This window comes from Wyeomyia smithii, chromosome 3, assembly GCF_029784165.1.
Source record: "Wyeomyia smithii strain HCP4-BCI-WySm-NY-G18 chromosome 3, ASM2978416v1, whole genome shotgun sequence".
In the NCBI taxonomy this organism is placed as follows: domain Eukaryota; kingdom Metazoa; phylum Arthropoda; class Insecta; order Diptera; family Culicidae; genus Wyeomyia; species Wyeomyia smithii.
In genome coordinates, this window is record NC_073696.1 from 91194001 (window position 1) to 91221315 (window position 27315).

The 27315-nt window shown below is 39.9% G+C and overlaps 3 protein-coding genes across 3 annotated transcripts in view; 1 reads left to right on the forward strand and 2 right to left on the reverse strand.

Annotated features, from left to right (window-relative positions):
* The window catches only part of LOC129731880 (calphotin-like), a 167481-nt gene extending 145664 nt beyond the window's left edge, over positions 1–21817 (reverse strand). Inside the window, exon 1 of the mRNA XM_055692242.1 lies at positions 21617–21817. The gene's annotated coding sequence lies outside the window, so the exon portion shown is untranslated. The remainder of the gene's footprint in view (positions 1–21616) is intronic.
* On the forward strand, positions 11103–12056 carry LOC129728408 (uncharacterized). Its single transcript, XM_055686846.1, has one exon. It carries the CDS (start codon positions 11103–11105, stop codon positions 12054–12056), a length of 954 nt encoding a protein of 317 aa, XP_055542821.1.
* Positions 21818–24904: 3087 nt separating the features above from the next.
* LOC129727370 (CCR4-NOT transcription complex subunit 10) lies at positions 24905–27034 on the reverse strand. The gene is made up of 2 exons (XM_055685169.1): positions 26842–27034; positions 24905–26782 (listed from the first exon to the last, which is right to left on the reverse strand). Exons 1-2 carry the CDS (start codon positions 26925–26927, stop codon positions 24964–24966), a joined length of 1905 nt encoding a protein of 634 aa, XP_055541144.1. The 5' UTR covers positions 26928–27034; the 3' UTR covers positions 24905–24963.
* Between the last annotated feature and the right edge of the window lie 281 nt (positions 27035–27315).

A 27315-nucleotide genomic window follows, 5' to 3' on the forward strand; every position in this document is an offset into this window, starting at 1 on the left:
ACTTCAAATTGATATTGAGTGTCACCCAAGTCAACTATCAGTCAATAATCATGTCAGTCATATAAATGATATATCTTAATTAATATCGAAATTATTTTATCTGAGCCAATCTATTGCATGAAGTCAATGGAGTAGGTAGGCACCTTCATCCTACACCGCATAAACATCGCTAGAGTAACATAGCGTGTGCAAATGCACAGTAATGCTTCCAGTCAGCATTACCACTGTCAACTGATTGGCGCTGGAAGCAATTATCACTGTCAGCTCGTTCGTGTTGATACTGATATTCGTAGTATTCAGTTTCAACTGAGAATCTATCACTGACAGTGAAACCCTGGTTACGAGTTATACTTCTTGTTTATTTTCACGCCTCTTTCAATAAATAGCAATGGTAATTTCCATTTGGTCGATATACCCTCCCAAACCATCACAGCTGACGCTTTTTGTTATCGCTCGACTGCTCTTTTATCGGCTGGTATATCACGAAGACATGCTCCATAAACACGGTCATTTTGCTTGTTTAAAATTGCCTCCAGAGTAAACAACTTTTCGTCCAAAAATATGATGCTGTACCCTGCACTGCCGTGAGATGTCAAAGTGACGTAAAGACCATTTTTTCGAATATGAATTTTTCATGCCAAGTTGTTCATTATTCGAAGACCTATCTTTTGGTATCTTCCTTTTCGTTGTTACTTATTCGTACGTTGTATAAAATCAAAAAAAAAAAAAAAAAGTGACGTAGGCACCCATTTCAATACAAAAGTGGCGAGAAATTCATTCGTTTTTGGGCCGTATTGAAAAACTGATCACTTGGATCTACGTCACAATGTCATATCACGGCAGTGCATGCGTCTTCAGCAGCAACCGAGATCTAGCAACCCTGTCGGTAATATTTTAACGAGTTGATTTTCTTTTCCGTTAGTTTTCTGCTTCTTAAAAGCTGAATATCTAAGGTCCTTTTTGATAACATTTTGCATGGAAGTGTGGCTCATGTTCATTTCACACGCCATTTTTCTTGCCTAACGGGCTGGATTTCACCGGTTTTTTACCAGGTTTTCTTAGAACAACCGTGCCTGTATTCTTGAAACGCTTGATGGTCCTGTAGACGAATACTCTGCTTGAATTCAGATGTGACAGCTTCCTCCTGATCTCGATAACTCAATTCTTGCAGGTGCAAGACCCTTTTTAGTTTTCTATTTGAATCCATTTCTTTAGCGCGGAACTGAAAACTGACTGTGGGTCTGACCAGACCAATATAGTATGAGATTGTAATATAAAAAATACACTGGTAAACTGGTAAGCGGTTTAGCATCTATAATAAGGATATAGTCAGGGGTGACTCTTAGTTGGTCTCGAGGTACGATGCTGGCCTAGCAAACTAATCGTCGTAGGTTCGAGTCCCGCGATTGTGTCATGTACACTAAGCAGTTGGCTGCGAAGTCTGTGTATAATGAACAGAAGGTCGAGTTCCGAATCGGAATGTAGCACCAAAGCTTTGCCTTTTCACTGATTTGATGGTGAGCTGCCACCTAAAGTCCCTGTAAAAGAATCCGATGATGAAGTTCCTCACGAAGAATCGAAGGAAGAAACAAACCTTGGAGAGACGACAAGGATTGTCCGTGACGAACTGCAATCTATGGAAAACAGCCAAGTGCGGCGGATGGTGAAGCATGTAGCGGAAGTAAAGTAAAGTACAGGTGCTTATTACGGGAGTCACTTCACGGTGAAATCAGAGTGAAGTGAACAAAATCCTATTACGGGACTCACGTAAGTGAGAAAAACGTCGCGAAGTGACATCTGCCGTGGAATCTGGGTTATTATGAGTGTCATATCAGTGAAGTGAGAACGGAAAAAGCGACGTTTCACGTGGAATTATTTCACGACCATTTTGAACGGTGAAATGATTCCACGAAGCTGCCATAAGTCTTAAAGTTGATTGATTTGTTATCTAATGGTAAATATTGGATTTATTCTTCAGTAACGAAGCGAATCAGAGTTTGATCCGTGCCTTAAAGCGGTCAATTTTTCATTTTTTGCCCGATGAAAAAAATGCAAACTAGTTCAGGAATTTTCCGATACCGAAAAAACATTTTTTTGATGCCGAATGTCTTAGAAATGCAGAGCACATCAAGATCTGGTGTTATCTAAAAAAACGGAAAAAACGACTCTCTGGGACTTAGACATTTTTGAGCTGGGAAACAATCTAATTTCACTTGTCCTATTCTCAATTTTACTTCACTGTCAATTCTCACTCCACGGAGGTGATTTTTGTCACCTCACTTGAGGTGGAATCGGGAATAGGTCTAAAAAAGTGAAGTGAGCGTTAGAGTGAAATATATTTCACCGTGAAGTGACTCCCGTAATAAGCACCACAGTAAAGCTTCAATCTGCGTGAAGGAATATACTGGTCTCGATTACCACAAAACATATACACCGCTCTAGAAGTCGTGATGCGAAGAGGACGAGTCATACATCAGATGGATGAGGAAACAACCTTTCTGAGACAATTTTCATGACTGTACCTGATGGCATCGAAGCGGATGCTGATACAGTTTGCCAGGTACAGAAGTTTTTGCATAGTCTCAAGTAGGCTCCCAAATGTTAGAATGAGAAGCTGAACCAAGTCCTTTTAAGCTTGTGTTCAAGACATCGTAACATGACTATTGCTTATGCACCCAGATCGACACGAGGGAGGGCGATAATGTCTACCTGTTATAGTGGAGAAACACTGTCTCAATTCTTCAAGATGGCGAATTGCGGCGAGCTGCGACACTTGCTTGGTATGAACTGAGCAAGACCAGAAATAAAGGCGGTACATAGTACATGGTGCGGATACGAAGGACATGGTGTTGGAGTTCGCTCGTAATAAAACATGAGACCTTAAGTTGGGCGGCGGACACAGTGGGTCGTGAGTAAGTGGTTCCTTGGTCAATATTTACGGCAACAGTCTAGTAGACAAGCAAAAAGCACATGACATGGAGCGTTCTTAGCTGAAACTATTTTAATAGCCGGTCTTCTATATGATTTTGTTGCATAGGGATGACCCAAAACTTGGAATGTAAACTAACAAAACATATTGACACCAAACATCGCGACCACCAGACCAACAAGCAGTTTTCGAACATCTTCAGGCGCTGGACGTTGGATGATTCGAAGATCTACGACGAACAGTTGGGCTCTACAATAAAAAAGGGGTGCCGAGGTACTGCTTAGAATGTAATGAGAAGTTGACAAGCGCTTGTGGAGAAGATTTCAACTCATTTCCAATCAAGACGTACAATTAGGGATGAGCAATCCCTGCAATAATGCACGATCAAGACGTGTAGTTAGGGATGAGCAATAGAATAAGTCGGCAGTGGAGTGTGATACGCATATAGATTGTGGAACAGTACCACCGTCCCCCGTAGTTTAATTGATCAAAACACCATGCCGGAGACAGGGAGATTGCGGGTTCAAGTCCCGTCAGGATGCGGTATATTTTTCCAAATCAGTATCATATTTCCAGTTCGCTTATTTTCCGCTTTCCCTGCTGCACATATTGGCTTAATGAACGTGCAATCATTAGGATCATTTTTTAAAAAACTGTTTCTTGTTCGTTAGTGTTTGTTTTTGTCCGTCCAAATCCAAGTCAGATTTTTATTGACACGTTATGTTTGTAAAGTAACAGTCTAACAAAATCGTATTAATCCACCCCTGGATACAGCAGGGCTGTTCCGGGGTTATTTTTTACCACTTTGAAAACGGTAAAAACTGTGCGGAGGGATAGTAACCAGAAGAGGTCAGAGATCAAGGTCAGATATATTTGTCAGCAAAATACAAACGAAGCCTTGCAGCAACTTCAAGAAAAAATTAAATAGTTAAACATTTTCTTTCTCAATCTGTAAAAATAGACTTTATAGTAATTACAAAAAAGTTTATTAAAACAACAATACAAACAAAAATAATTACCAATACCGTATTACACACCTGCTTTCTTGAAACTAAGAGAAAATGTCACTGGTGACGATCAACAGATCAACAATTTGTCATCTCATTTTTCAATCTTTGCAACTACGGTCGGTACAATATCAAAAGTATATTCCACTGTTCGCCATTCCATTATCTTCGTGATCCCGCCTTTTTACAACATTTCTGTCCTACTTTACCGTTATGTACTCGGCAGGGTACCCGGGTACCTTTTCAGACTTTACTGCTTCAAAAAACAAGGATAACGTCAACTTAGACAGCTGAAACTTATGGAATGCTCCTAACTAGTGAAAATAAACCATTTTCCATCATTAGTTTGTTTGTAGAAACAAGGGGGGTCGAAGGGGGAGGCTTCGAAATTTTTTACCACGTAAGTACTCGGCAGGGTACCCGGGTACCCACAAAATGGAATGCTTCTTGCTTTTTCATTTCTTGACCGATTTTCGATCTTGGCCTATCAAAAGATTGAAAAATCTGTCTACTTTCAGAATCTGGGATCGACATGAACCTGTACCACATCTGGTTCCTGTAAATCCGGATATACGGGAGCATGTTCCGGTGAGACAAATTAGTATAATTGACAATAAAACCGAACAACATTGGTATCAAAATTCTTGAAATCACTCCAGGAATCGATCTACATCCATTTCGAGTCCAACTGGTGAGTTGTCCTCGAAATGGTTGTACCGGAGCAGATTCCCGCGGGGCCCTATATGGCCACCAACATGAGTGGATAGAAACCCTAGCAATATGCATATCAAAATTCTTGAAATCACTCCAGGAATCGATTTACATTCTGAACTAAAAAAGCTCCGAATAAATTTTTGAAGTAGCCTTCTGAAGACAAATTGACAGATGAACTGGAAAAAGCTTCCTGGAGTGATTTCAGGAATTTTGATATACATATTGCTAGGGTTTCTATCTACTCATGTTGGTGGCAATATAGGGCCCCACGGGAATCTGCTCCAGAGTGGTCATTCCAAGAATAACTCGGCAAATGGACTCAGAATTTATAAAAGACAACTGCTGGAGTGAATTCATGGATTCCGATACCAATATTGTTTGGTTTTATTGCCGATTGCTAAAATTTGCCTCGGATCTTGAACCTGGCCCCGGAGATCCGGATTTGCAGGAACCATATGGGGACCAATGACTCTTTAGGTCCCGTATACTAAAAATAGACAAATTTTTCAATCTTTTGACGTGTCAAGATTGAAAATCGGTCAAGAATTAAAGAAGTACGAAGCATTTCATTTTGGTGGGTACCCGGGTACCCTACCGAGTACTTACGTGTGTTAAAATTGCCGAGTACATAACGGTTATGGGGTAAAATACCTTTCCACTCGAGAAAGATAAGTCGTACACAAATTACGTAACACTAAAATATTAGATTTCAGACCCTTCCACCCAATGTAGCAATGAGTTACGTTCGATATGACTCCCTCCTAAAATAACGTAACGCCGAACAATCTGATCCCCCCTCCAAATCTACAATTTATATCAAATATCAGAGTTACTTAACTGTCTCAACATCAATTATTAGTGGAGTTATGGCCGTTTTTCCGAAACGCCATTTTTTAGAGGTTTTCGGTGTTTACAATAGAGAAAGTAGGTTTTGAGCTGCATCGGGTATCTGAACGATCATTTTTATCAAGTATTTTATTTATATCACAAATGAGAAGGATATTCCCAAGAAATCCAGTTTTTAATGTTAAAAATTGTATTAATTTTTTCCGGCAAAGTGTAACTTTGTGTTCAACGACCAATGACGTTCGAACATTTGGAAATAAAGAAATATGAAGAAAATCGATTGGATAGTTTTTCGGAAATAGTGAACGCGGTAGTATTTTTTTTTTTTTTTGCAAAACATCATTCCGAGATAATGCGCCTTAAGTTTCAAGTTCAGTTTAAGCGGCCCTGACGAGGCGCTCTCGAAATCGGTTTAACTTTCTCTCAATTGCTCAAATCTCTATGAAAATTTGGAAAAATGTTTTGAAGATGTTAAGACAAAGTACAAACTATTTTCGATTTTTTGGAAACCAAAAAGGTATTTAACCCAACCCGTAATACCTATCATTCAAGGGACTAGCTCAAGTCATCAAAAACAGACATTTTTAGAGAGCATCAAATCGTGAAAAAGGGCTTATAATATTTTACTTCACACACTGTGCACTTAGTCACAAACCCTTCTATTTTGTTCTCAACAAATCGAAAGAAAATGAAATTTTAGGAAGCTACAGTTAGATTAGAGCTGCTTGATTAATAAAGAATATATTTAAATTGGATCTGAAATTGAAACGGGTCTATCCAGGCCTATGTACCTGACAGAGGGTTAAACTTGTTGGACAAAGTGAAACTCACACCTGTTCACTTCATTGGCCTGGAGGAAATATCAAACGTATTTCGTGAACGAAGTCAACAATCAACTAAACTGGAGACACAACAAGAATATCGATGACAATCAAAAGCTTAATCCGCACGTCGTTGGCTCGAGCAACGGGAATGCTCTCAAGTGCCAACGACGGCGGCGACAACGGTTGCGCATATCTCGGATAGCCCGCCTCAGCAAGTGTGCAGTGATTGCCGCGTAATACCATTCAAACGTTTTTTTTTATTTTCAAGTACGTGGCGGTGAAACATTGGTGAGGAATTCAACGAGCAAATATCACGATATTATGTTCTCTCTCGGGCGAACCGACATCGACAGTGCGCGACCGCTGTGTATCCACATCCATGTTTGGTGTTCGGCGCTTGAATTCCACATTAGGGTAATTTATGACCTCTCGACTGCTCGAGAGTTGCCTCTAGGGTGTTAGCATACGCATAATAGATAATATGGGGGCCTGCTGGTTACTAAGTAAATGCAGCCGATGTCATCAAATACAGCCATTTCGATAAGTAATTGGCGCGGGAAATGGAAACGCCTTTGCCACGTATCAAACACGCTTGAACGTGATTGAATTAATCTCAATAATCTTTCATTTCTTTTTTATGAACTTTGATTCGATTTTTATTCGTCTTGACAAATCGCTGCTAAACTATCATTCCCAAATGGGAATTTCATGTCGCGCTCCCACTGGGTAGGGGGAAGATGTTAACAGAAACAAAGGGCATGTAGGAACGACAAAATCAATAAGAATAAACATAATAATGTCATTTCGCTGTTTTAAACCTAAATTCATATGGGAGAATAATGTTAAGATTTAAAAAAATAGTAGCTCTGACATGTGTGAATATACTTTTTACACATTTTTGAAAATGAATCTTAACGTATAGTGCGGTTGATTTTATTTCGAATGTATTGATATTTCAAAGAAATAATTTCGATTGTATTTTAAAGAATTGATTCCTTTTGCGGTTTTAACTAAATAATTTCCGTTTAAGCTAGAACTTGGTATATTGCAACAACGTTTAACATACGGTGTTCTCAAATTTGATACAATCATTTTAACTGTTTTCAACTGTGTATCAATCATCCTATATTTCAGAGTATCTATACAGTCGCTCTACTGATAATGGCTGCATGTTTATAAAAAACTCCATTGAAACTGAGACAACTCTGTCTTGAACGACAGGTTAAGTTATTTCAAATTAATGATTTTTGGTAATGTTTGCCACTCTGTCTTCATCTTTTTATCTTTTTTCTTATTAAAAGCATCAGAGAGCTGAATAAAGATAAAACTAAACTCTTATGTACAAGATACACTGCTCATTTTTCTCATACGCCTAAAAAATTGTTTCATCTTATGATAACTCATCCTTTTTACAGGGTTCAGTGATTTCGTTCAAAATGGTATTGACTGAACTAAAAGTATAATTTTCAGATGTTTTTTTTTATTTTAAAAGGTTATCTTCTATAAACTATGTTACTATTTATAAAAAGAAAAATGTAAGTGCATCATCATGTCCTCTTGTCATGTACTTCGTCAACTACGCGAAGTAGTGATGACTACTCAAATTTTTAGATCCACTTAAGCCGAATTACTATTTCCTGGGTGAAGCCGCATTTCGGAAGACGTTTTTTTTTTGCGACTGACATACAATATCCATTAAAGTTGAAAGCATAAATTAATCTTGGAGACCGCTTGCATCGTTCGCAATAAATAGATATATTGAAATGAAAGGGAACCGGGAGTGAGAGCAACGCATATCAATACGACAAATCAAACTTTAAGAAATGGCTAGGAACACGTTAAGCTGAAAACACATTTCTGCTGAGTCATTCCTATCTAAAGAGAGCGAGCGATTCGCAAAAAGCGAATGCTCTAGCGAATCAGCTCAATGTTGGGAGAAAGAAAAACATTTGGCTGTGACCGCTGCTGGACTGAGTAGTTTTGATTGAAAATATGTCTATCATTCAACTAAACATACAAATTGATTTCAAAATCCAATAATTAAAAATAAAAACACGAAAACGGTATACCTAAATATGGCTGGAACCAGGTTCAAATTTGCGACAGATTTTGACCAGGCAGTGCGCAAGCAACAAGAAAAGGAGCGCGAAATTTCCTAATAAATCTTTCTCCAACTCCCGTGGGCAAGCACGTATGATGTCCGACACATTGAGCGAAGCGGTCAATCAAATGCGTTGAAAGGTTCAATTTTCGATGAAATGTTAAGTGCTTTACGGCTAGCTAACCATTCCCGATAGTACCGTGGCCGGTGGTAGAAGACTACGAATGCGGTCGTTCAGATAGGTTGATTACACATCCGATCCGCTCCAGAGCTGAGAAACGGAATTACGTTTGTGGAGAGAAGTAAAAGTGTTAGGTTAGGATGTACATTAGGAATAACATGGGAATCGACAGGGGATCGATTAAACACGCACAATTTTATTGATTGCTGAGAGAAAAAAAGGAAAATGTAATTATTTCTTTGTGTATAAAAGCAAAACTAATTACCAAACAATAGTAGTGCCTTCTCAATCTTTTGTAATGAATCATGAACAATCATAAATAATTGATGTAACAGTTTAGAGTTACAACATTTACCCTAACTGTTAGCTTGCTTTTTCGATAGTATTCCAAGTGACATTCTTGAGTGGATCAGAAACAGTGTTATCGTCACAGTGACAGGTCGATATGGTTACAGGTCGACAAAAAATGAAATTTTATGTCAATTAGGCATTCAAACATTCTCACTATTCAACTTTCACTTCTTCTCTCATCTTTGATTTCATAACGGCATTCTTCGAATGGCGTTAACGTTAACTTCTATCGAACTTGACTGCCCTGTTATATCCATCATATTAATCGTCACACTTATCGGTTTCATCAATTATTGTTATTGAACTCATTGTGGGCCGTTCTTGATAAAAAGAAAATGTTGACAATTTCAGGCTAGGTATAGCTGAGTCTGACTTTCTGCGGGTTTGTCAGCCCTCGATGTTATGGGAACTTTTTCGTAACCACTGCTACTCCTCGGCGATGATGTGCGACTATTATCATTCCAGCAGAGTTAACAATAATAAAACAATTACAGGCCATGGAAGAATGTTCATCGTTCAGCTTAGTGGTAACCATCCGGCTGAGGTTATCGAAGTTTCACTTCATACCATAGTGGCGACATGGCTATTCGTCGCTGAGCAAGTCAGCGACCATAATCTTAATTCTATTATCAATTGTTCATTAATTTGTCTCAATTGTGTGCTGGCTCAGATCGTATGCAGATAGAGAAATATGTGTTGAGTGCAAACTAACAAAAAATAACAACCTTATCTCACAGTTATTTGTGTGTTTTGCAATCTGCAAAATAGCAAGGAATAATTTGCTTTATTTCTAATTCTTATGTTCACACACACTTATGTAAAAATAAAATCCTCTCTTCGGAATGCGCTTTCGCCCGCTTCTAGACGGTCAATCAGGCAATAATGTCAAGCTGGTGATAAAAAACTAGACGTCAAATGCACAAAATAGTAGTACAACAACCACGCGACCAAGAAGAATCCATTGGACCAATGAAGCCAATAAAAGTAACATTTTTCTGCCCATGGATTCCACATGCGGTTAGCCGGTCGCCTCATAGAGGGCCACTTGCGCATTGTGACTTGACAAAAGCCCTACTTCTTGACACAATGTACAGCTATGCCTCGGATGTTGCCCATTTTATTACGTTATTATCATCGTCATATGGCTCGCCAAATTGACCCGCCGGCAACAACTCATCGTCATGGTGTAATGCACGCTGAACTACCCCTAATATTCCCGGCATCACCAATTCGACCAGAGCGAAAGCAGGAAGAAATCTAGAGGACGATACACTGCTAGTGCCTCAAGGCAGGCTCTTGTCAACAGCGTTACCTTGCAAGCTCATTGCATTGTCGTTATGTGCTCTATATACTTTTTCACAGTAATATTTCCAGTTTTCAAAACAGGGTTGAGTTTCATGTTCGCTACCCCAAACTACAAACATTTTTTCATCACTAAGAATATTCAAATTCAAAGTAGCTGTGAATTTTTTTTAAAGGCAATAAAAAAATGGTATAATGAATAGGGACCGCATAAAAAATCATATATAATAAATAACTCGAAACTTGACGATTCTAATAATATGAAATGTGTGTGTGAACATTTTCAAATATTTATTGTCATCTATTATCCATACGAAGTGTACATGCCACTTGGACACGACCATCACAGATTTTGCTCAAAATTGGGAGAATCATCTAGTGTCACTTCGGAAAAATCCCGATTTTGGTGTCGATTGGAATACCCCCCGCTCTGTGAGACCCCCATCTTTGTTGCAAGATAACGCATTTTTTTGTCAAAACAACCTTTTTTCTATTTCCTACAATTTATAGACGTAAGACGCTCGGAAAACACCGATAGGTGATACTTGAAGAAAATAAAGCAAGGAATCCAAAAAACTTATTTTTGACCGAAAGTGTTGCCAGATAGATTACTTTTGAACATCTTTTATACCACCCAATATCAGTGAACTCCGCTCCGCAGTGTAGTGATTTTAGTCATTTAACTTGCAAGGTTTTCCCGCTCAGATAGTTTGTTTACCTATTCGGCTCTATTCTTAAGCCACTCGCCTTTGTATTTGTTTATCCGGATTAAGAGCATCATCACACGAGTTCCAGTTTGTTTCATCATTTACACGCCAATCTATCTTTACTCATTTATCGGGTCATTATGACTGATTTGGCTGCCTGTGACCGTTGTGCCAAATCTGTTAAGAAGGAAGATGAACTGTTGAAATGCATGGGTTTTTGCGATCAAATCTGCCACATCCGCTGTGCTGGTCTTAACGTGCCGTTCATTAAGGTCGTCCGTGAAAAACACAACCTGTTTTGGATGTGCGATGAGTGTGTAAAATTGATGAAATACACCCGATTTAAAAATGTTGTTTCTTCCTTCGGGAGTGTGGTTGCCTCAGTCCTCGGCGATCAATTGCACAGTTTCCCGGAGCTTAAAGATGAAATCGCTAAGAACAACCAACATGTAGCTAAACTTGCCGATAAGGTAAACTCAGCTACCCCGGTGCGAATACCAAATCGAGACCGTCCTGCTAAGCGTCGTCGTGGCGAGCCAGAGTCTCCAAACGAACCTGCGGTTGGTACCAGACACGTCGAAAATCAAGAGAGGCTTGTGGCTAAATCTCCACCTAATTTGTTTTGGGTGTACCTTTCACGTTTTCATCCCACCGTGACAATTGATGTCGTTGAAAAACTGGTCAGAGATGGTTTAGAGACACAAGACGCAATTAAAGTCGTCCCTCTGGTGAAAAAAGGTACCGACCTTCAGTCTCTTAACTTTGTCTCGTTCAAGGTCGGCGTCCCTCCGGAACATAAAGCCACTGCTTTGAGACCCGGTACTTGGCCACTGGGGATTGTTTTTAGAGAATTTTCCGACACCCGAGCCAATTCTACTGTTTGGTTACCTCCCACCGCTTCCGTTTTTCCAGCCACTCCGGTCCTAACAGTCCTAACGACAACATTGCTACTGTTACCGCATCTGCTACCTCAGCAGCACAAGCTGCACCCGCCCCTTTTGGTGCAACTGCGTCAGATGCTGGTTTATCGGAAACTCCCGCAACAGTGGATCTTTGATCAATCACGCTCCATCATCACCGGGACGCAACGTTAACAGCATCATGGAAGTTCCTGACCCCACCGCCGCAGTCGAGCATTTCCCGCCAGCGTTCATCAGTCGTCCTGGTCCTGCGTGCGGGCTAGGGGAACGGAACTTCCAGACTGCTTTCTGCGGCAAGTATAAATCTGTCCACAATCATTCAAATGCTGATGCGCTCCGTGCTTCTAGCCGACCGACTGCCGACCCACCGCTTCGAGACGACCAATTTTCCGGCTCCCACCAGCATGACAGTACTATTAGGACAAGACCAAGACCTTCTCCAACTGACATATCACGCAACATTACACCGGGACGCATCGGTGTTGGCATTATGGATGCCTCTAATCTCCCCGCCGCAGTCGAGCCAATCCAGCCAGCGATCACCAGCCGTCCCGGTCCTGCGTGTGGATGCGAGGGACGAGGCATCCAAAACCCCAGAACAGGCAAGTGCGAAAACGCTAATTCCAGACCTCCCATTGATCCGCTACACGCTTTCAGTCCGTCGACCAGCGCCAGCGTCTCCGACTACCTACTGGCTTGTGCTGACAGTCCATACGATATCATTGTACTGACCGAATCCTGGCTCGACAATCGTTCACTTTCGCGGCAAATCTTCGGGCCCAACTATGAAGTCTTCCGTTGTGACCGGAGCTCAAAAAATTGCCGTAAAACTTCAGGTGGTGGAGTTTTGATCGCAGTTCACCGCCAACTTAGTGCCTCTATCCTCGAGCGCGACGAGTGGTCGACTGCTGAGCAGGTTGTCACCCACCCACATCAAACTCTCGGATCGCACACTATACTTGTGTGCCATCTACATCCCTCCCGATCGGACTCGTGATTTAGATCTGATTCGCGTACATATGTCTTCGATTAATACCATCATTTCGATGACGTCCGCTGTCGATGATGTGGTTGTTTTGGGTGATTTCAATTTGCCCGGCATTATTTGGCGAGAAAGAGGTAATGGCTTCATGTACGTCGATCCCGGCTCGTCTACGTTGTCACCAACCTCCAGCGAACTGCTAGATTGCTACAGCACTGCCACTCTCCAACAGTGCAATAAAATAACCAATGAAAACGGACGTTTTTTGGATCTCTGTTTCGCTACTGTACGCTGCCAAGCCCCAGAAGTGACGCTGGCTCCTTGTTCACTCGTTAAACACGTTCCTCATCACCCGGCCCTGCTTATGGCAGTCCATCAGAGAGTCTCTCACAACACGATTTCGGCACCGACAACCGTTTATTACGATTTTGTCCGCGCCGATTTTGATAGTATTAACGCATTACTAGCTGAAATCGATTGGGATGCTGTCTTGGACACGAACGACGTAGATACTGCCGCCTCAACTCTCTCCCACATTTTAAATTACGCCATAGATCGACACGTCCCAAAAAGGACCATCTCCGTCCAACAGAAATTGCCCTGGTTGAACCCCACATTACGACGTCTTAAATCGGAGAGAAAAGCAGCCCTGAGAAGGTTCTCTAGATACAGAACACTACCTCTACGGAACCACTACTTATCGATTAATACCCGCTACAAACAATTAAGTCGCTACTGTTTTCGAAGCTTCCTTCGTAATGTCGAGCGTAGGCTCAAACGCAACCCCAAATCGTTTTGGAAATATGTTAGCGAACAGCGTAAAGATGATGGCCTTCCTTCGAGTATGCACTTAGACGGTGTCACTGCGAACTCTGTCGAGCAAATCTGCCATTTGTTCTCGCGAAAATTTTCTAGAGTATTTGTGAACGAACGGTTAACGACGGATGAAATTAGGACCTGTACAGAACGTGTCCCCTTTCTTGGCCGTGCACTGACTAACCTCTCCATTGACGATAGCGCGGTAACATTGGCCGCCTCGAAACTCAAGTCTTCCATGTCCGCTGGACCAGACGGCATTCCATCCGTTTTCCTTAAAAAATGCATTGGTAGTCTGGCTTCCCCGATGAGTCGTCTATTCGCTCAATCAATTCGCACTGGCGTCTTTCCCTCGGTCTGGAAATCGGCGTACATGTTTCCAGTGCACAAGAAAGGCCATAAAAGTAACATCGACAACTACCGTGGAATCTCCGCACTTTGCTCCATATCGAAACTCTTCGAGCTCGTTGTGTTTGAACCTACTTTCTCGTTCTTCAAGCAGTACATCGTCGACGAACAACACGGGTTCATGCCTAAGCGATCAACGGCCACAAATCTCCTGACGCTCACATCCTACGTAATGGACAGCTTTGACGACCAGTCTCAGACGGACGTCATCTACACGGACCTATCCGCCGCTTTCGATAAACTGAACCACCGAATCGCCGTGGCTAAACTGGCAAAGCTTGGCATCGGAGGCCCACTGCTTCACCGGCGTTTAGTTGTGAACATTAATGGAGTTTTTTCGACATCTTTTTCCGCTCACTCAGGCATTCCGCAAGGCAGTCATCTCGGGCCTTTGATATTCCTGATTTACTTAAACGACGTCAATTTTCGACTTCAAGGCCCTCGGCTGTCATTCGCTGACGACCTTAAACTGTTTGCCAAGGTAAAAACTCCGTCAGATGCCGCAGCGCTCCAGAACCAGTTAAGGGTTTTTTGCAGAATGGTGCGCGGACAACCGCATGCAATTGAACGCTGACAAATGCGAGATAATAACATTCTCCAGAAAGCGTAGTCCACTGAATTTCAACTACAATTTGTCAAATACACCTCTGCGACGCACAAACTGTGTGAAAGATTTGGGAGTATTGCTTGACTCAAAGCTAAGCTTCAAACAACATATGACATTCATCATTGACAAGGCTAGCAGAAACTTGGGATTTATTATGCGTATCGCCAAAAGCTTCAACGACATCTATTGCCTGAAGGCACTGTATTGCGCTTTGGTGCGCTCCAACTTGGAATACTGCGCTTCAGTGTGGAATCCCTACTACCTGAATGGAGAAAACAGAATCGAGTCAGTGCAACGAAGATTTGTTCGCTTTGCGCTCAGAAGACATCCGTGGAACGACCATTTTCGACTAGCTAGCTACGAACAGCGATGCAGACTCATCGACTTGGATACACTGCAAATCCGTCGGGACATATCCAGGGCAATATTCGTCGCGGACGTGCTTACCTCACGAATAGACTGTCCGGCAATTCTCGAGCAACTAAATATTTACGTTAGACCACGCATGTTGCGAAATAGCCTCTTCCTTCACGTTCAGAATAGGCGAACGAACTACAGTAGCTTCAGCACGATAACCGGTCTTCAGCGCCATTTTAATCGTTTCTCTACAAGCTTCGATTTCGACACCAGCCGCGAGATGCTGAAGACCCGCTTTCTGACTTTAGCACGTAATTTTTAGCATAGTACAATCATTTGGGCCACAAGGCCTGTTGATGTAATTTTTACAAATAAACAAATAAACGCCAGATAGATTCGAAAACTGTACAGAATGTTGTGATCCGATTTTAACGTAGGGGTAAGCGGGGTAAGACCGCCCGTTTAAGCAATTTTGTTTATAGAAAAAAAAGTTGCGGCTGCAATTTCATTATTGAAGCCCTATAGTTAAAGTTTGGACGACTGTCACTGAAAAGTTCCAATCGAACTGTCAAAACTTGTTCCAATCGAATATAAGAATGTTTGACATGTCAAGTTTGTCTTAGTAGATGGGAAGTATTGTGATTTAGCAATAATAAAATGCGAAAACTCTAGAGATGAAACACGATTATAAAAAAAAGCAATAAATTCCAAAAATCTTCACGATATTTTATTTTTTAAATGGGTACAAATTCATAACGCCATAGATCTCCTTTCTATTGTCCCTGGTCTTCTGCTTCTGATGAATTTTAAATTTTGTTTTTCTTTACTGTTGACAACTAGTTGAGATTCTGAGTTACTACGGCTGTTGGTGATACATGGAATTTCGCACGGACATTGGGTAGCTTGTTCGGAGTGACCGTAATCAATCGACATATTATACGATGTCTCACTTGCCACTTGAGCCACAAACTTATACACAGGTCCCGGTAACTTTTAGTGCTTTTCAATTCTCCGACATGGAGTATAAATCATCGTGATCAAAGTGGAACTGCAAAACTTTGTTTTTTATTCGGATTGATATTTTCAAAACGCCAAACTTAGGCCACAAATATGTGTCGTTTCTATTATTAAAAAACCCTCCTGTAATTCACAAAATTCAAGCCATTTGCGGCGATGATTTTTATCGGTGGGGAACTGAAAAAAGCTTATGTTTTTAAAATTTCCTGATGTTCGATTTGATCAAAATAGAAAACAGTACTTCATTTTTTCATTACTATATATAGCAAAACAAATTGAAACAAAAAACTTTGAAACTGAAATGACTTTTACTTTTTGCAATGTTGCTAGTTCTTTAAAATTCTAGAATGGCTCCCAGATCGACGGAAATTCAGTCGGCCAAACTTTAGCTCTAGGCCTTTAGATTTTATCGGTATAGTGTCTTTGACAAAGCTGTAGATGGTATTTTTTTTCTTTTTGAATAAAATATACACTGTGAAACATCTGAAAAATATTTTTTTTTTTAACTTTTAACTTATTTTGTTTCTTGATTATCCAAGTTCAAATCAATGTTTAGGTAACTTTTTATGATTTTCAAAATAAATAGATTTTTCAGAATTGGGGTTTTTCGAGATATTCAATTTATAATATACCTGTCTTTAAGCTAAAAATAAAAACTCATTAAACCTGTCTGTATGATTTTTTTGAAGACTTATTATGTTTAGAGTAATAATAATAATAATTAATTTTTTTATTCATATTTTAATTTTTTTTTTTTTTTTTTTGAAGAACAAAATTACCAACGACTCGGCGTGGCGGTTTTACCCCATGTATAGTGGGCGGCTTTACCCCCAGTGGAACATTTTCATATTTCACCGAAAAAGTAGTCAAAATTACAAGATTACGCACGGTCTTCGATATTTCCGAAAAAAGACAGATTCAGGCAAGCGATTGAACGTATATTCATGAACAAAACAATAGATTTTTAGACAGAATAACCTTAAGTCCCGTTGCCGCAAAACAATAGCGCATTGACTGGTTGCAAGCTGAAAGGTTGTTTTTAATTATTTCTGTGACCGTTCGCGCACTATCAAAACAGAAAGGAGTGCAAAATGTTATGTAATTATACTGTAATAGACACGTTCAATTTTTATTTTTCAATTATATAACTTGATAGTAAAACTACGGTGGGCGGTCTTACCCTGTTTACCCCTACAGCGTTCGATTTTCCAAATAAGACTGTAGTCATTGTACGAGAGCAGAAGCAACTCCTAATTTACCATGGTCGACGCGATCGAACGCAGCTTTTAAATCAACATAAACTGCGTCGATTTGGGCACCTTCAGTCATGTTCTGTATGCATGTAGTAGTAAATTGTATTTGTATTTGTGCGTTATTTATTTGTATTTATTTATCTAATCATTTGCTACACAAATAACCTAATAATGGTTTTCAAAGCTTGTGCGCACAACATTGTGAGTAACCTCTGCAGATCAGTTTAATTTTTTCATTTAATTTAATTCAATTGAGCAAAATACAATTTGCACGATCTTTTAAATGTTGAGTAACTTATAGCTCGTTTGCACACGTCTGGCAGGCGGTTCTAAAAACAGACACTACGATGGCGGAAAGCTTTTTTACCAATATCGGTAGCACATCTGATTAGGAGAAGATTTCTTGATTGGGGCAATTGAGAAAACGTGTAAAATCTCGAGAAATACGGAGGTCCGTCGAATAATATTTTGTGGGTCTGAGTACATAGTCTAAAATCTAAGTAGATTTTGAAAGTACACCCAACTAATGATTTCTGGTAACTAGAAATATGATCAAACCGGCGAATGTTATGTACATAGCGGGTGACAGCATTGTATGAGATTGGTAGTAGTAGAACGATTTGGATAAAACCCGTGTTGGTCTATCGAGATGCTTTTGAACAAGCACAAAGAGGAGTAACGCCTCTGTAATTCTGTATATCGCGTTTGTCACCTTTTTTGTTAACAGGGAACATGATCGAGAATTTCCAACTGGTAGGAAAAGCACATCGCCGAAGCGACAAGTTGAATAGTAAATTAAGCGGGCGTTGAAAAACAGCTGCACATTTTTTTCAAAACGCAGGAAGGAATGCCATCAGCCCCAGCAGCGAACGAGGAAATATTCAATAAATTATGATAACATATTATAAAATAGTTGAGTTACAAAATTAAGTTATAAATTTAGAAAAATGAACTAACGCAATGCTTGTGTTGCGATGAAATACATAGGATAGAAAGTAGCTTAAAGGTCGTCATATGTTTTCTTTTTTATGTACCGCACAAAAATAACCGTAACGATGGCTGCCACATTTGATTTTTGGAATATCGAGAACGAAACCGACGCAGATTCATCAGTAACCTTTAGACGGGAAATCTACCGCCTGCAGGAGCAATTGTGCATTCTTTTCAAAATAAGCATTAAAAATATTCAAGTATTTTTATGTGATTAAAATCATTGCGAAAAATACAATAGGGATCATGGAGGTGGGAGATGAAGGAGATCAGAAAACCAGTTGTTCTGCCTCATGTGTGAGGAACCAACATTCAATTTCATAATGATTCGATGTGTCATTAGGAAAAAAGAAAAATTGCTGAAATGTTGAAACAATGTTACCAAGGAAACGACCGTGAAAGTGCGTTGAGAAACTTGAAAGAAGACGATCAACCAACGTGAACAGATTAAAGTTTTAAATGTTGAAAACATTCAGCTGTTAGGAAGGCCGAGGTAATCTGGACTCATGAAGACTTCGATACAGACTATCTAGGAAACAAGGGGCGAAAAATTCTATCTACTACGTTAAGTAACTTTTATGCGGATTAGGCGGTGGTGTTACGTTTTGTTACATTTGTTCTTTTGCGGTACGTAATTTATGCATGTCACCTTAGCTGAATACCAGTTAGTGACGCTGATAACTTTTTGATTAGCCGTGCTAAACCCTGCGGTAACCCAACAGGTCAGATATCAACAACGGAATACAATACCTTTTTGAAGTAGAATTACGTTTTGCTATAACATTATAGGGGTGCAATTTAAAAAACCGAAACATCGAGAGCATCAAGCAAACTGTCCAGTTTCAAACGCTCAAAACTCAGTTCATCAGTTTTCATCGAATTTCTTTTATTTTTAAAGCAATCGATTGGAAAATTAGCTATGCATCCATCGAAATGCGGAAAATTGTGATCTGTGATGAAAAATGCAGAACCTGGTTTTTAATAGAAAACTAAAATCGACAAATCAAGCTTAAAACAAGGTCAAATATTATTCAATATGGGTATTTTGAGAACCGGGTTGATATCAAAGATTCGGAAATCAACCCTGAACGCCATTTAAAATTTCAAGATAGTGATTTCCGGTTTCGGGAAAACTGACTGAAATAGAATTGAGATGATATTCAGGGACCGACAATCAACTTAAGAAGCCATTGACTTCCGTGACTTCGGGTGCCTTGGAAAGAGCATAATGCTTAATTACCACCCAAAACGGGTATTTACGCAATCAAAATAATGTCCAGATGCCGTAAATCTACTTAAAATAACCAAACATTACCCATTGTGGACCTTCTCGGAATCAGAGTGATGTCCAGAATCCACAAATCGACTCCATACGAATTTTGGAATCCAAGATTGTTTTCTAGTTTACGTAAAACAGCCTGAAGTAGCCAAATATCACCTAACACCAATATTTTCGAAATTCATTTAGGCGTCGTACACAAATTAGGGGGATTGAGTCTGCGTTACTTATTGTTACGTAAGGGGAAAGGGGGGATAGAAGAGACAGTTACGTAACTATTTTTTTTTTTTTTTTTATTCTCGTTTATTTTCCGTCGGTCTAGTTCCGCCACTGTTGTGGCCAATCACCGACGCCCAGGGAGGCGACTCCACACCCAGGATCCTAACTCACGACCCGTTTATTAACGGACCGGCGCCAACGGCTTTACTTCCTCATGCGATGGAAGGCGTGATCCCAGAGATTTTTCGCCTCAGAAAATCTCCCGGTGTCGGCTAGGATTGAATCTAGACCAGTTGGGTTGGTTGTGAGTGGATCACGCCACCTCACAACCATCGACACCTATGTCGGCGGTGGGATTCGAACCCAGGCGTCGAGCGTGGTTGACGGAGACGTTACCAACCACACTAGGCCCCCGCTCTGTTACGTAACTATGTTCGCTCGAAATTGAAAATTTCGGAGGGGAGTCAGGCTGATCAGCGTTACGTAATATAAGGGGGGGGGGGGAGTCATGTCGAACGTTACCTATCGTTACATAGGAGAGGAGGGGGTCTGAAATGTAGATTTCTAGCGTTACGTAATTTGTGTACGACGCCTTATGAGTCACATAAAAAAGTTGAGGGAAAGAATACTAAAATTTCCCGATTTGTATTGTTAAGTTTAATAATCACAATCGAGCCAATCGCCTGAAACACATTAACATAAGCCAGGCTGTCGTAGTTCTAAGTTAATCTTACGGTCGTGTCTTATACACAACCCCTTCAACTCGTCAACATTACTCTACAATTTCGTCAGGAATATAGTTAAAAAAAATCATCCAACGCGGTTCAACGCAATTTTGAATAAAAAAAAAAATGCATAAAACGGAACCCCTCCCTTGTGCAATTATATTTAGCTTAATTTTTCATTAACCTATTTTTTGTGGTTTAATAAATAAGAAAAACGCAACATTACATACAGGCAATAGTTTCCGTACTAACTCGTTCATATTTACACCATGCGCTTCACTATGTAAATAGGACTTTTGTAGAATATCTTATTACCAATTCTGTTTCATGTACGATACCCATACTGAATGAAATTTTACAAATAATGATCGTAAGTCTCCATTGCGACCTGACCAGTTTAACACTTTAACTCCGACACTTTTTTAATTTCTCATTCATGTCTTTCACGCTCTCGTTCCCATCTCTCTCAGGCACTTTGCGGTGGTTGCCAACGAAACGCAGCTCACGCACACTTCAACGATTTCAATTTTCCGAAAAAAAACATTAGTGGCCAAGCTAAATCGTTCACTGTGGTATTACAGGTTCGGTAGACGGAGAATCATTATTACTAATGTTTTTTTCTAATAAAACAACTCATGTATTTCATATATCAGCAATCTTAATTTGCCGTTTTGGCTTGAATATGACAGCAACGGACCTTAGCGGCTCTGGAGCCACAGTATAATTGGCCTACCACAAGAATGGCGTAAACTGCTTCTTCTTCTTCCCACAATCTCAACATCTAGTTTTGTCTCTTTCATGCCTTCTACCAGACGCGAACCGTTTTTTTTTTTCAAAAATTTCAAAACGATAGCCTTAAATTAAAATCCAGGTAAAACATTCAACCCGTTCACAATATAAAACGGTTACAATTGTACAAAAGCAGCGTTCAATTGCATATGATTCCGCACGACGAAAAAAAAGCCGGCTCACATTCTGTCTAGCGGCTGAACGAGATAGACAGCAACCGGCACTACCTTAGCAGGTTTCCATTTTCCGCGATTGCACATTCGCTGTCGTCAGAGTAAAAAGGTTTACTCACCTTTGTTATCACCAGTACTTCACTCGGCTGTCTGTAATTATGTAGTCACAAAAAAATCCAAATTTCACACTGATTCCACTTGATTTTTACTCACAAATAGATATTTTCCTTTTAAACGGGGAATAACTATACACTAAAAACGGACCTAAATTCGAACAGCGCGGTGGGAAACTGAAATTCTGCCGCAACGTGAACGAGCGAGATGCAAGGAAGGAAAGAGAGCGGGTACACTGATCGTTTGCTATACCGTTGTATCAAAATTGACAGAACGTGAAGGGGTTATTCGGGTTATTCGCGTTGAAAGAGATTTTTAAGGCTGTTCGCACCTACGTGAACACTCATATGTAATTGTCAAAATGTGCGTGATGACAAAAGCGAAAATATTTCCTTCCTTCTTTTTCGCATGTAAAAACCAAACAAGTATCAGCAACACCGTCAACGCGAATTCGATAATTTTCTACACAGCAAAAAATCTGCACGGTGATATTATATTATAGAATGCTATTTACTGTTCAATTTCATTTTGATGTGAAATGCAAATCTCTTTGAATAAATTGGTCGAACTCAGTCATGCACACGAACTGCAGGTTTGTTTCCTTCATAATTGATTGTCACTCTTATTCGATCGGGTGGATTAAGTTGCTATTCAAAACATTCAAGCCTCTATGCTGCAATAGGCTTACATTCAGTTTCTACTGTTGAACAAACAGTTTTAGCACTTATTTAAGTTATACGTAACACAGGCGTAGTAATCTTCAAGGAATTATGGTTCAGAAAGTACTATGGGGCCATCCACATATCACGTGGACAGATTTTTAACATTTTTGAACCCCACCTGGACAACTGCCCATTAGGGTGGGACAAATATAAATGTTAGCTCCCATGCACTTTTCGTGTTCTTTATAGGTCCCATAACAACTGTGGAACTTTTCAGATCGATCGGTGAAACGCCCGATTTTTAAAGTTTCCATACGATACTACGTTCCATTTATATATTATTTATAATACACTTTTTCAAAACTTATCCTTTAGAGATGTCCAGTTGGCTGTTAAAAATATATCAATACATGATATTTGTAGGAAATTTTCCTGGGAAAAACTTTTCTGAAGACCGTAAGGCGCTACGATGCTTGTAGAAACAGCTATTCACCCCAAACTAAATGACTGTCTGACGGACGGCTCACCATTGATATTTTCCAGCAACACTGCTACAGCATGCTGCTAAATTCTCGCCAAACATGTGAAAAGGGCCCATGTGCCATATGTAAACAAGCCACAATTTCACGTTTTTTCAATAAATACAAGCTTAATCTACCCGTACAAATAAGATTGTTTGATTAAGAGTAAATTCTTTTATCAATGAAGCTTATTGGTAAGGGCAGATTTCGCTTGTATTAATCAAAAAACGAGAAAATTTGGCTTGTTTACATATGGCACATGGGCCCTTTTCACATGTTTGGCGAGAATTGCAAACTTGCTTAAGTACGAGGGGCGAGACAGCTTTTATCTGAGTTACTCTTATGCTTGGGAGTAACTCTAATTTACTCATATTACTCCGAAATTTCCAGATGATTCACATCTTCGATTACCTTGAGAACAACAAAAATATATGAGCGGTGAGACCGAGTAACATTCATATTTATATTCGCGGTAGGGGAAAGGTTTAAGGATGGGTATTTCAGAGACACGACAGTTACTCAGATTTGCTCTTTATTTTTCACGTTTTCTCAGAAAAACTCAAATTTTCTCACTTTTATCTGAGTTGCTCTTTTTCTTGGGAGTTACTCTAATTTACTCAATATTACTCCGAAAATCTCAGATGATTCACATCTTTGGTTACCTTGAGAGCAAAAAATATATATGAACGGTGGGACCGAGCAACACTCATGTGTGTATTTGCGGTGGGAAAGAAGTTTAAGGATGGATATTCAGAGACACGAGAGTTACTCAGATTTGCTCTTTATTTTTCAGGTTTCCTCAGAAAAACTCGGAAAACCTCAAACTTACTTACTTACAAACTCGGAAAACCTCAAACTTACTTACTTACAAACCTACTTACTGTCTTACCCCTCGCTTGAGTATGAGAAATAATTTCGCGTGGAATTAATTTTCAAAGTGTGATTTTTGCTCATAGTATCTTTGGGGAAGCCACCAAGATAAATTTAAGCGATATCATTTCTTATCACATGGTTGAATTTGCAACAGCAAAAGGTATGCAGCAGCAGTATTGCCAGTAAAATTCAATGGTGAGCCGTTCGTCAGATATTCATTCAGTCTGAGGTGAACATCTTTTTTCACGAGCAAAGTAGCGCCTTGCGGTCTTCAGAAGAGTTTTTCCAAGAAAAATTTCCTATAAATATCATATATTGATATATTTTTAGGAGCCAACTGGACATCTCCATAGAAAAAGTTTTGAAAAAGTGGTTTTTCCCATATAAAATCGTATGGAAGTTTAAAAATCGGGCGCAAATCGGGCGTTTCACCGATCGATCTGAAAAGTTACACAGTTGTTATAGGACCCATAAGGAACATGAAAAGTGCATGGAAGCGAAAAAATAACACCATCACTTTTTTCCCATATAACCGTGTCCCAGTCTACTGCCCATATAAATTTTAAAAAAATTGTGTGTACCGTGGACATTGCACAGACTACCTCCCCCCCCACCCTCACCTCTCCCAAGCTGTCCACGTGGATTGTGGATGGCCCCGCCCTTATTCCAATGGTCCTTAAAAGAGGAAAACTTCTGTTTGAATAGTTTATTAAGACGGTGTACCTGCCCAATTGAATGAAAACAATGAATTCCGTTATTCATCGAGTATTTTAAAGGGTGCAGGGACCAACATTACCCATGTGTATGAAAAAACAAAAATACGCGGTAATGAGTGGTTCAACTGTTAGAATCTAAGAAGCGACTAAGCGAGATGTATTTTTCAACTAATTTTAAAAAAGTTTAGAATCCTTCTTCGTGAGCATTCGCAAGAAAAATTCAAAATAAGTACATAAGTGGGACTTGAATGCGTTTTTTTTTTTTTCAAGTGCACTATTAGCTCCTGTAACAAAGTCACTTAGACGGTCTAAAATTACACATATGACCTAGCACTGAACGCATGTTATATTGCGAGGCGTATTTAAAAGAAAACATTTTGCCAAAGTAACAGACGTCTGGTCACTTAAATGATTTAGTAGCCCCACATGAACCCTAGAACACGAGAACCAGGATTTTTTAAATATTTGATTTAAATAAGTAAATAAGAAAATATGTATTATAGATAATAAAATTCTCAAAGTTTCCGCTGTAACGCTATTATTTATTGTACAATTTAAACACTTTCTATATAACTAATCGTTACACCAAGTTGGGCGTATCGTAACGTGCCATCAATTTAGCTTTTTCGACATTACCACCGACCAACTCAACGTACATTTTGAGCATCTTCAAATGTGGCAGAACTATTGCATGCCCGGTACTGCAGGCATTCATGTACACCTTGGCCTTCTCGTGATCACCTGCGGCGAAGAGTGTTACAGCTGAATTGTAGTGCATTACGGTTTGCGCTGCTTCAATCGAATTCATTGTCCAGTTAGGTGATCCACGTGTTGTAAAATCATCTCCAGTAAAATCTTTGATTCGCTTTGGATCAAGATGAGCAAGTGCTTCAGGAATACGGTCCAACAGTAGCAAAGCCTCTGCACTGTAAAGCGTTCCTAGTGTTTGATAAGTTTCCGGTAAATTGGGTATGCTTAATAGCTGCTGGGCGTATTTTAAAGCTAACGTATTTTCACCCAAAGCAAGCAGTAAATAGCTGTAGGCACTTAACGTTGCGATGCGCAGTTTTTCCAGGTTAGCAGGTTTCAAGGGCTTACACGGATTACAGGGAACTCCTTCGTACAGTTTATCCCAGGGCACCGGTTTATCAGCCATTTCCGTCTGCTTCGCCAGTTCTTTAGTGTGATAGTCAATCAGTGTGACGGCGTTTCTTAAGCAGAGCGATCCAAACTCCAAATTTGTGCTGGGAATGGCTGCTGATTCTGTCTCACTACCGAACGGTCGTTCCTGCAAATATTTACGATGCACGAAAACAGCAGATGGATTTTTCTGTTGTTCTCTCTGTTCTTGCTGATGCACCATAATGCAACATTCGGCAAGTCGAAGCCACAGCCGCGGATTGTTGTGATAGGAATTTAGTACAACTAGCAGACATTCGAAAGCCTCTCGTGGTTTTTGCAAATGCAAGAGTGTTATACCATGGTTATATAAAATTTCCAACCGTTTCGTAGCCCCAACACAGTATAATGGCGAACCCTCAATTTTCTCCGTCGAACTTTTATCCGTTGCCGCTTGATCAAATAACAAAGCCTGTTGAAAAAAACGGGCAGCTAAGGCATAATGCTTCACTGCAAAATGAATAAGGCCCATATTATTTGCCAAACACGTATTTTGATCTTCACCGTGCAACTGAACTTGAATGGGTTCATTAATAAATCGCTTCGACAACTCTTTCGCTGCCATCTGATAATCGTTTCCCAAGTAGTACTGATGTCCCTTCAGAACCGAATATTCGGAAGTATCTTCGCATGGAATCAAAAAATACTTTTTACCGTTTAACAAATTTGACCGGAACAGTATCAGCCGGAATTCCTTCCGAAACTCCTCGAATTGAATTTCCGAAATATCTTTCCTGCTCTCATTATCTACCGGGCGTTCTTCTTCTTCATCCTCGTTCAGAATGTCCTGCACTCGAATATTCAATCGTGCTTGCAGCATGGCCAACAATCCTTTAGCTTTCCTCGGCTGGTTCACGTCTAGTAATAAATGCACTGTGAAAATGCCTGCCTTTCGCAGCAGATAATCATCCAGTTGGTCAAAATGGACCAAAACCGCAAGCATGATTTTCAACGCCGCCAGTGGTTGTTTGAAGTGGAAGAGAACCATAGCCTGATTAACATAAGCCGCCGCAAGTTCCGGATGTTTGACATCCGGCACAGATTGAATTTCACCTGCTAGTTCGGTGATCTGAATCATCGTTTTACGGAATTGGTCATACCGACGCAGGTCGCTCAAGTAGAACTCGACCACGGCTCGGTTGTGAGTAACCTTCATGTTGGATTCGGATTGCGATTTCTGTAATTTAATCAACGACTGCAGGCAAGAATGGTAGTCGGCCCTAAATAATACGTGGACAATATTTATTATTGTTATGCCAAGGGATACCTCGTTACTTACTTTTGGAATTCGTTGAATGCTAGAATTTCCAGTTCGTGTTCGAGATCGGGATCTTTTGGTTTAGCGTCTGTCATTGGTTCTGCCATGGCATATTCTTATCTAATGAATTTCAATAGAATCACACAATAAACAGCTAAGCTATACCGTATATATTTTTCTTTCCACAGAATGACAGAATATTGTTTTTTTTATTGTTGCACTTTGCCAGAAGAGTACTTGATCGAATAGTAAAAAATACCTTATTTCGGTTAATGCGTTACACTCAAAATAATTTTCACGTCATAATTACCGGAAAAGTTATGTGAATATTTTCCACTGTCATTTTCACGTAGATTCTACGTGATTGTCATTTGAGTTCATCATGATCTGGTGAGATGATTTATCCTATGAATTTTATACAGCAGACATATGCATTTTATGTGAATTTCACGTAGAATTCAACTACCGGTAAAATGGAAAGCATTCGATTATCTG

Excerpts from the sequence above, each read along its gene's own strand:
- LOC129727370 (XM_055685169.1), bottom strand. The coding sequence starts at position 26,927 with ATGGCAGAACCAATGACAGACGCTAAACCAAAAGATCCCGATCTCGAA. Across the intron at positions 26,783-26,841 it reads GCATTCAACGAATTCCAAAA|GGCCGACTACCATTCTTGCC; the intron begins GTAAGTAACGAG and ends CGTATTATTTAG.
- LOC129728408 (XM_055686846.1), top strand. The coding sequence starts at position 11,103 with ATGACTGATTTGGCTGCCTGTGACCGTTGTGCCAAATCTGTTAAGAAG.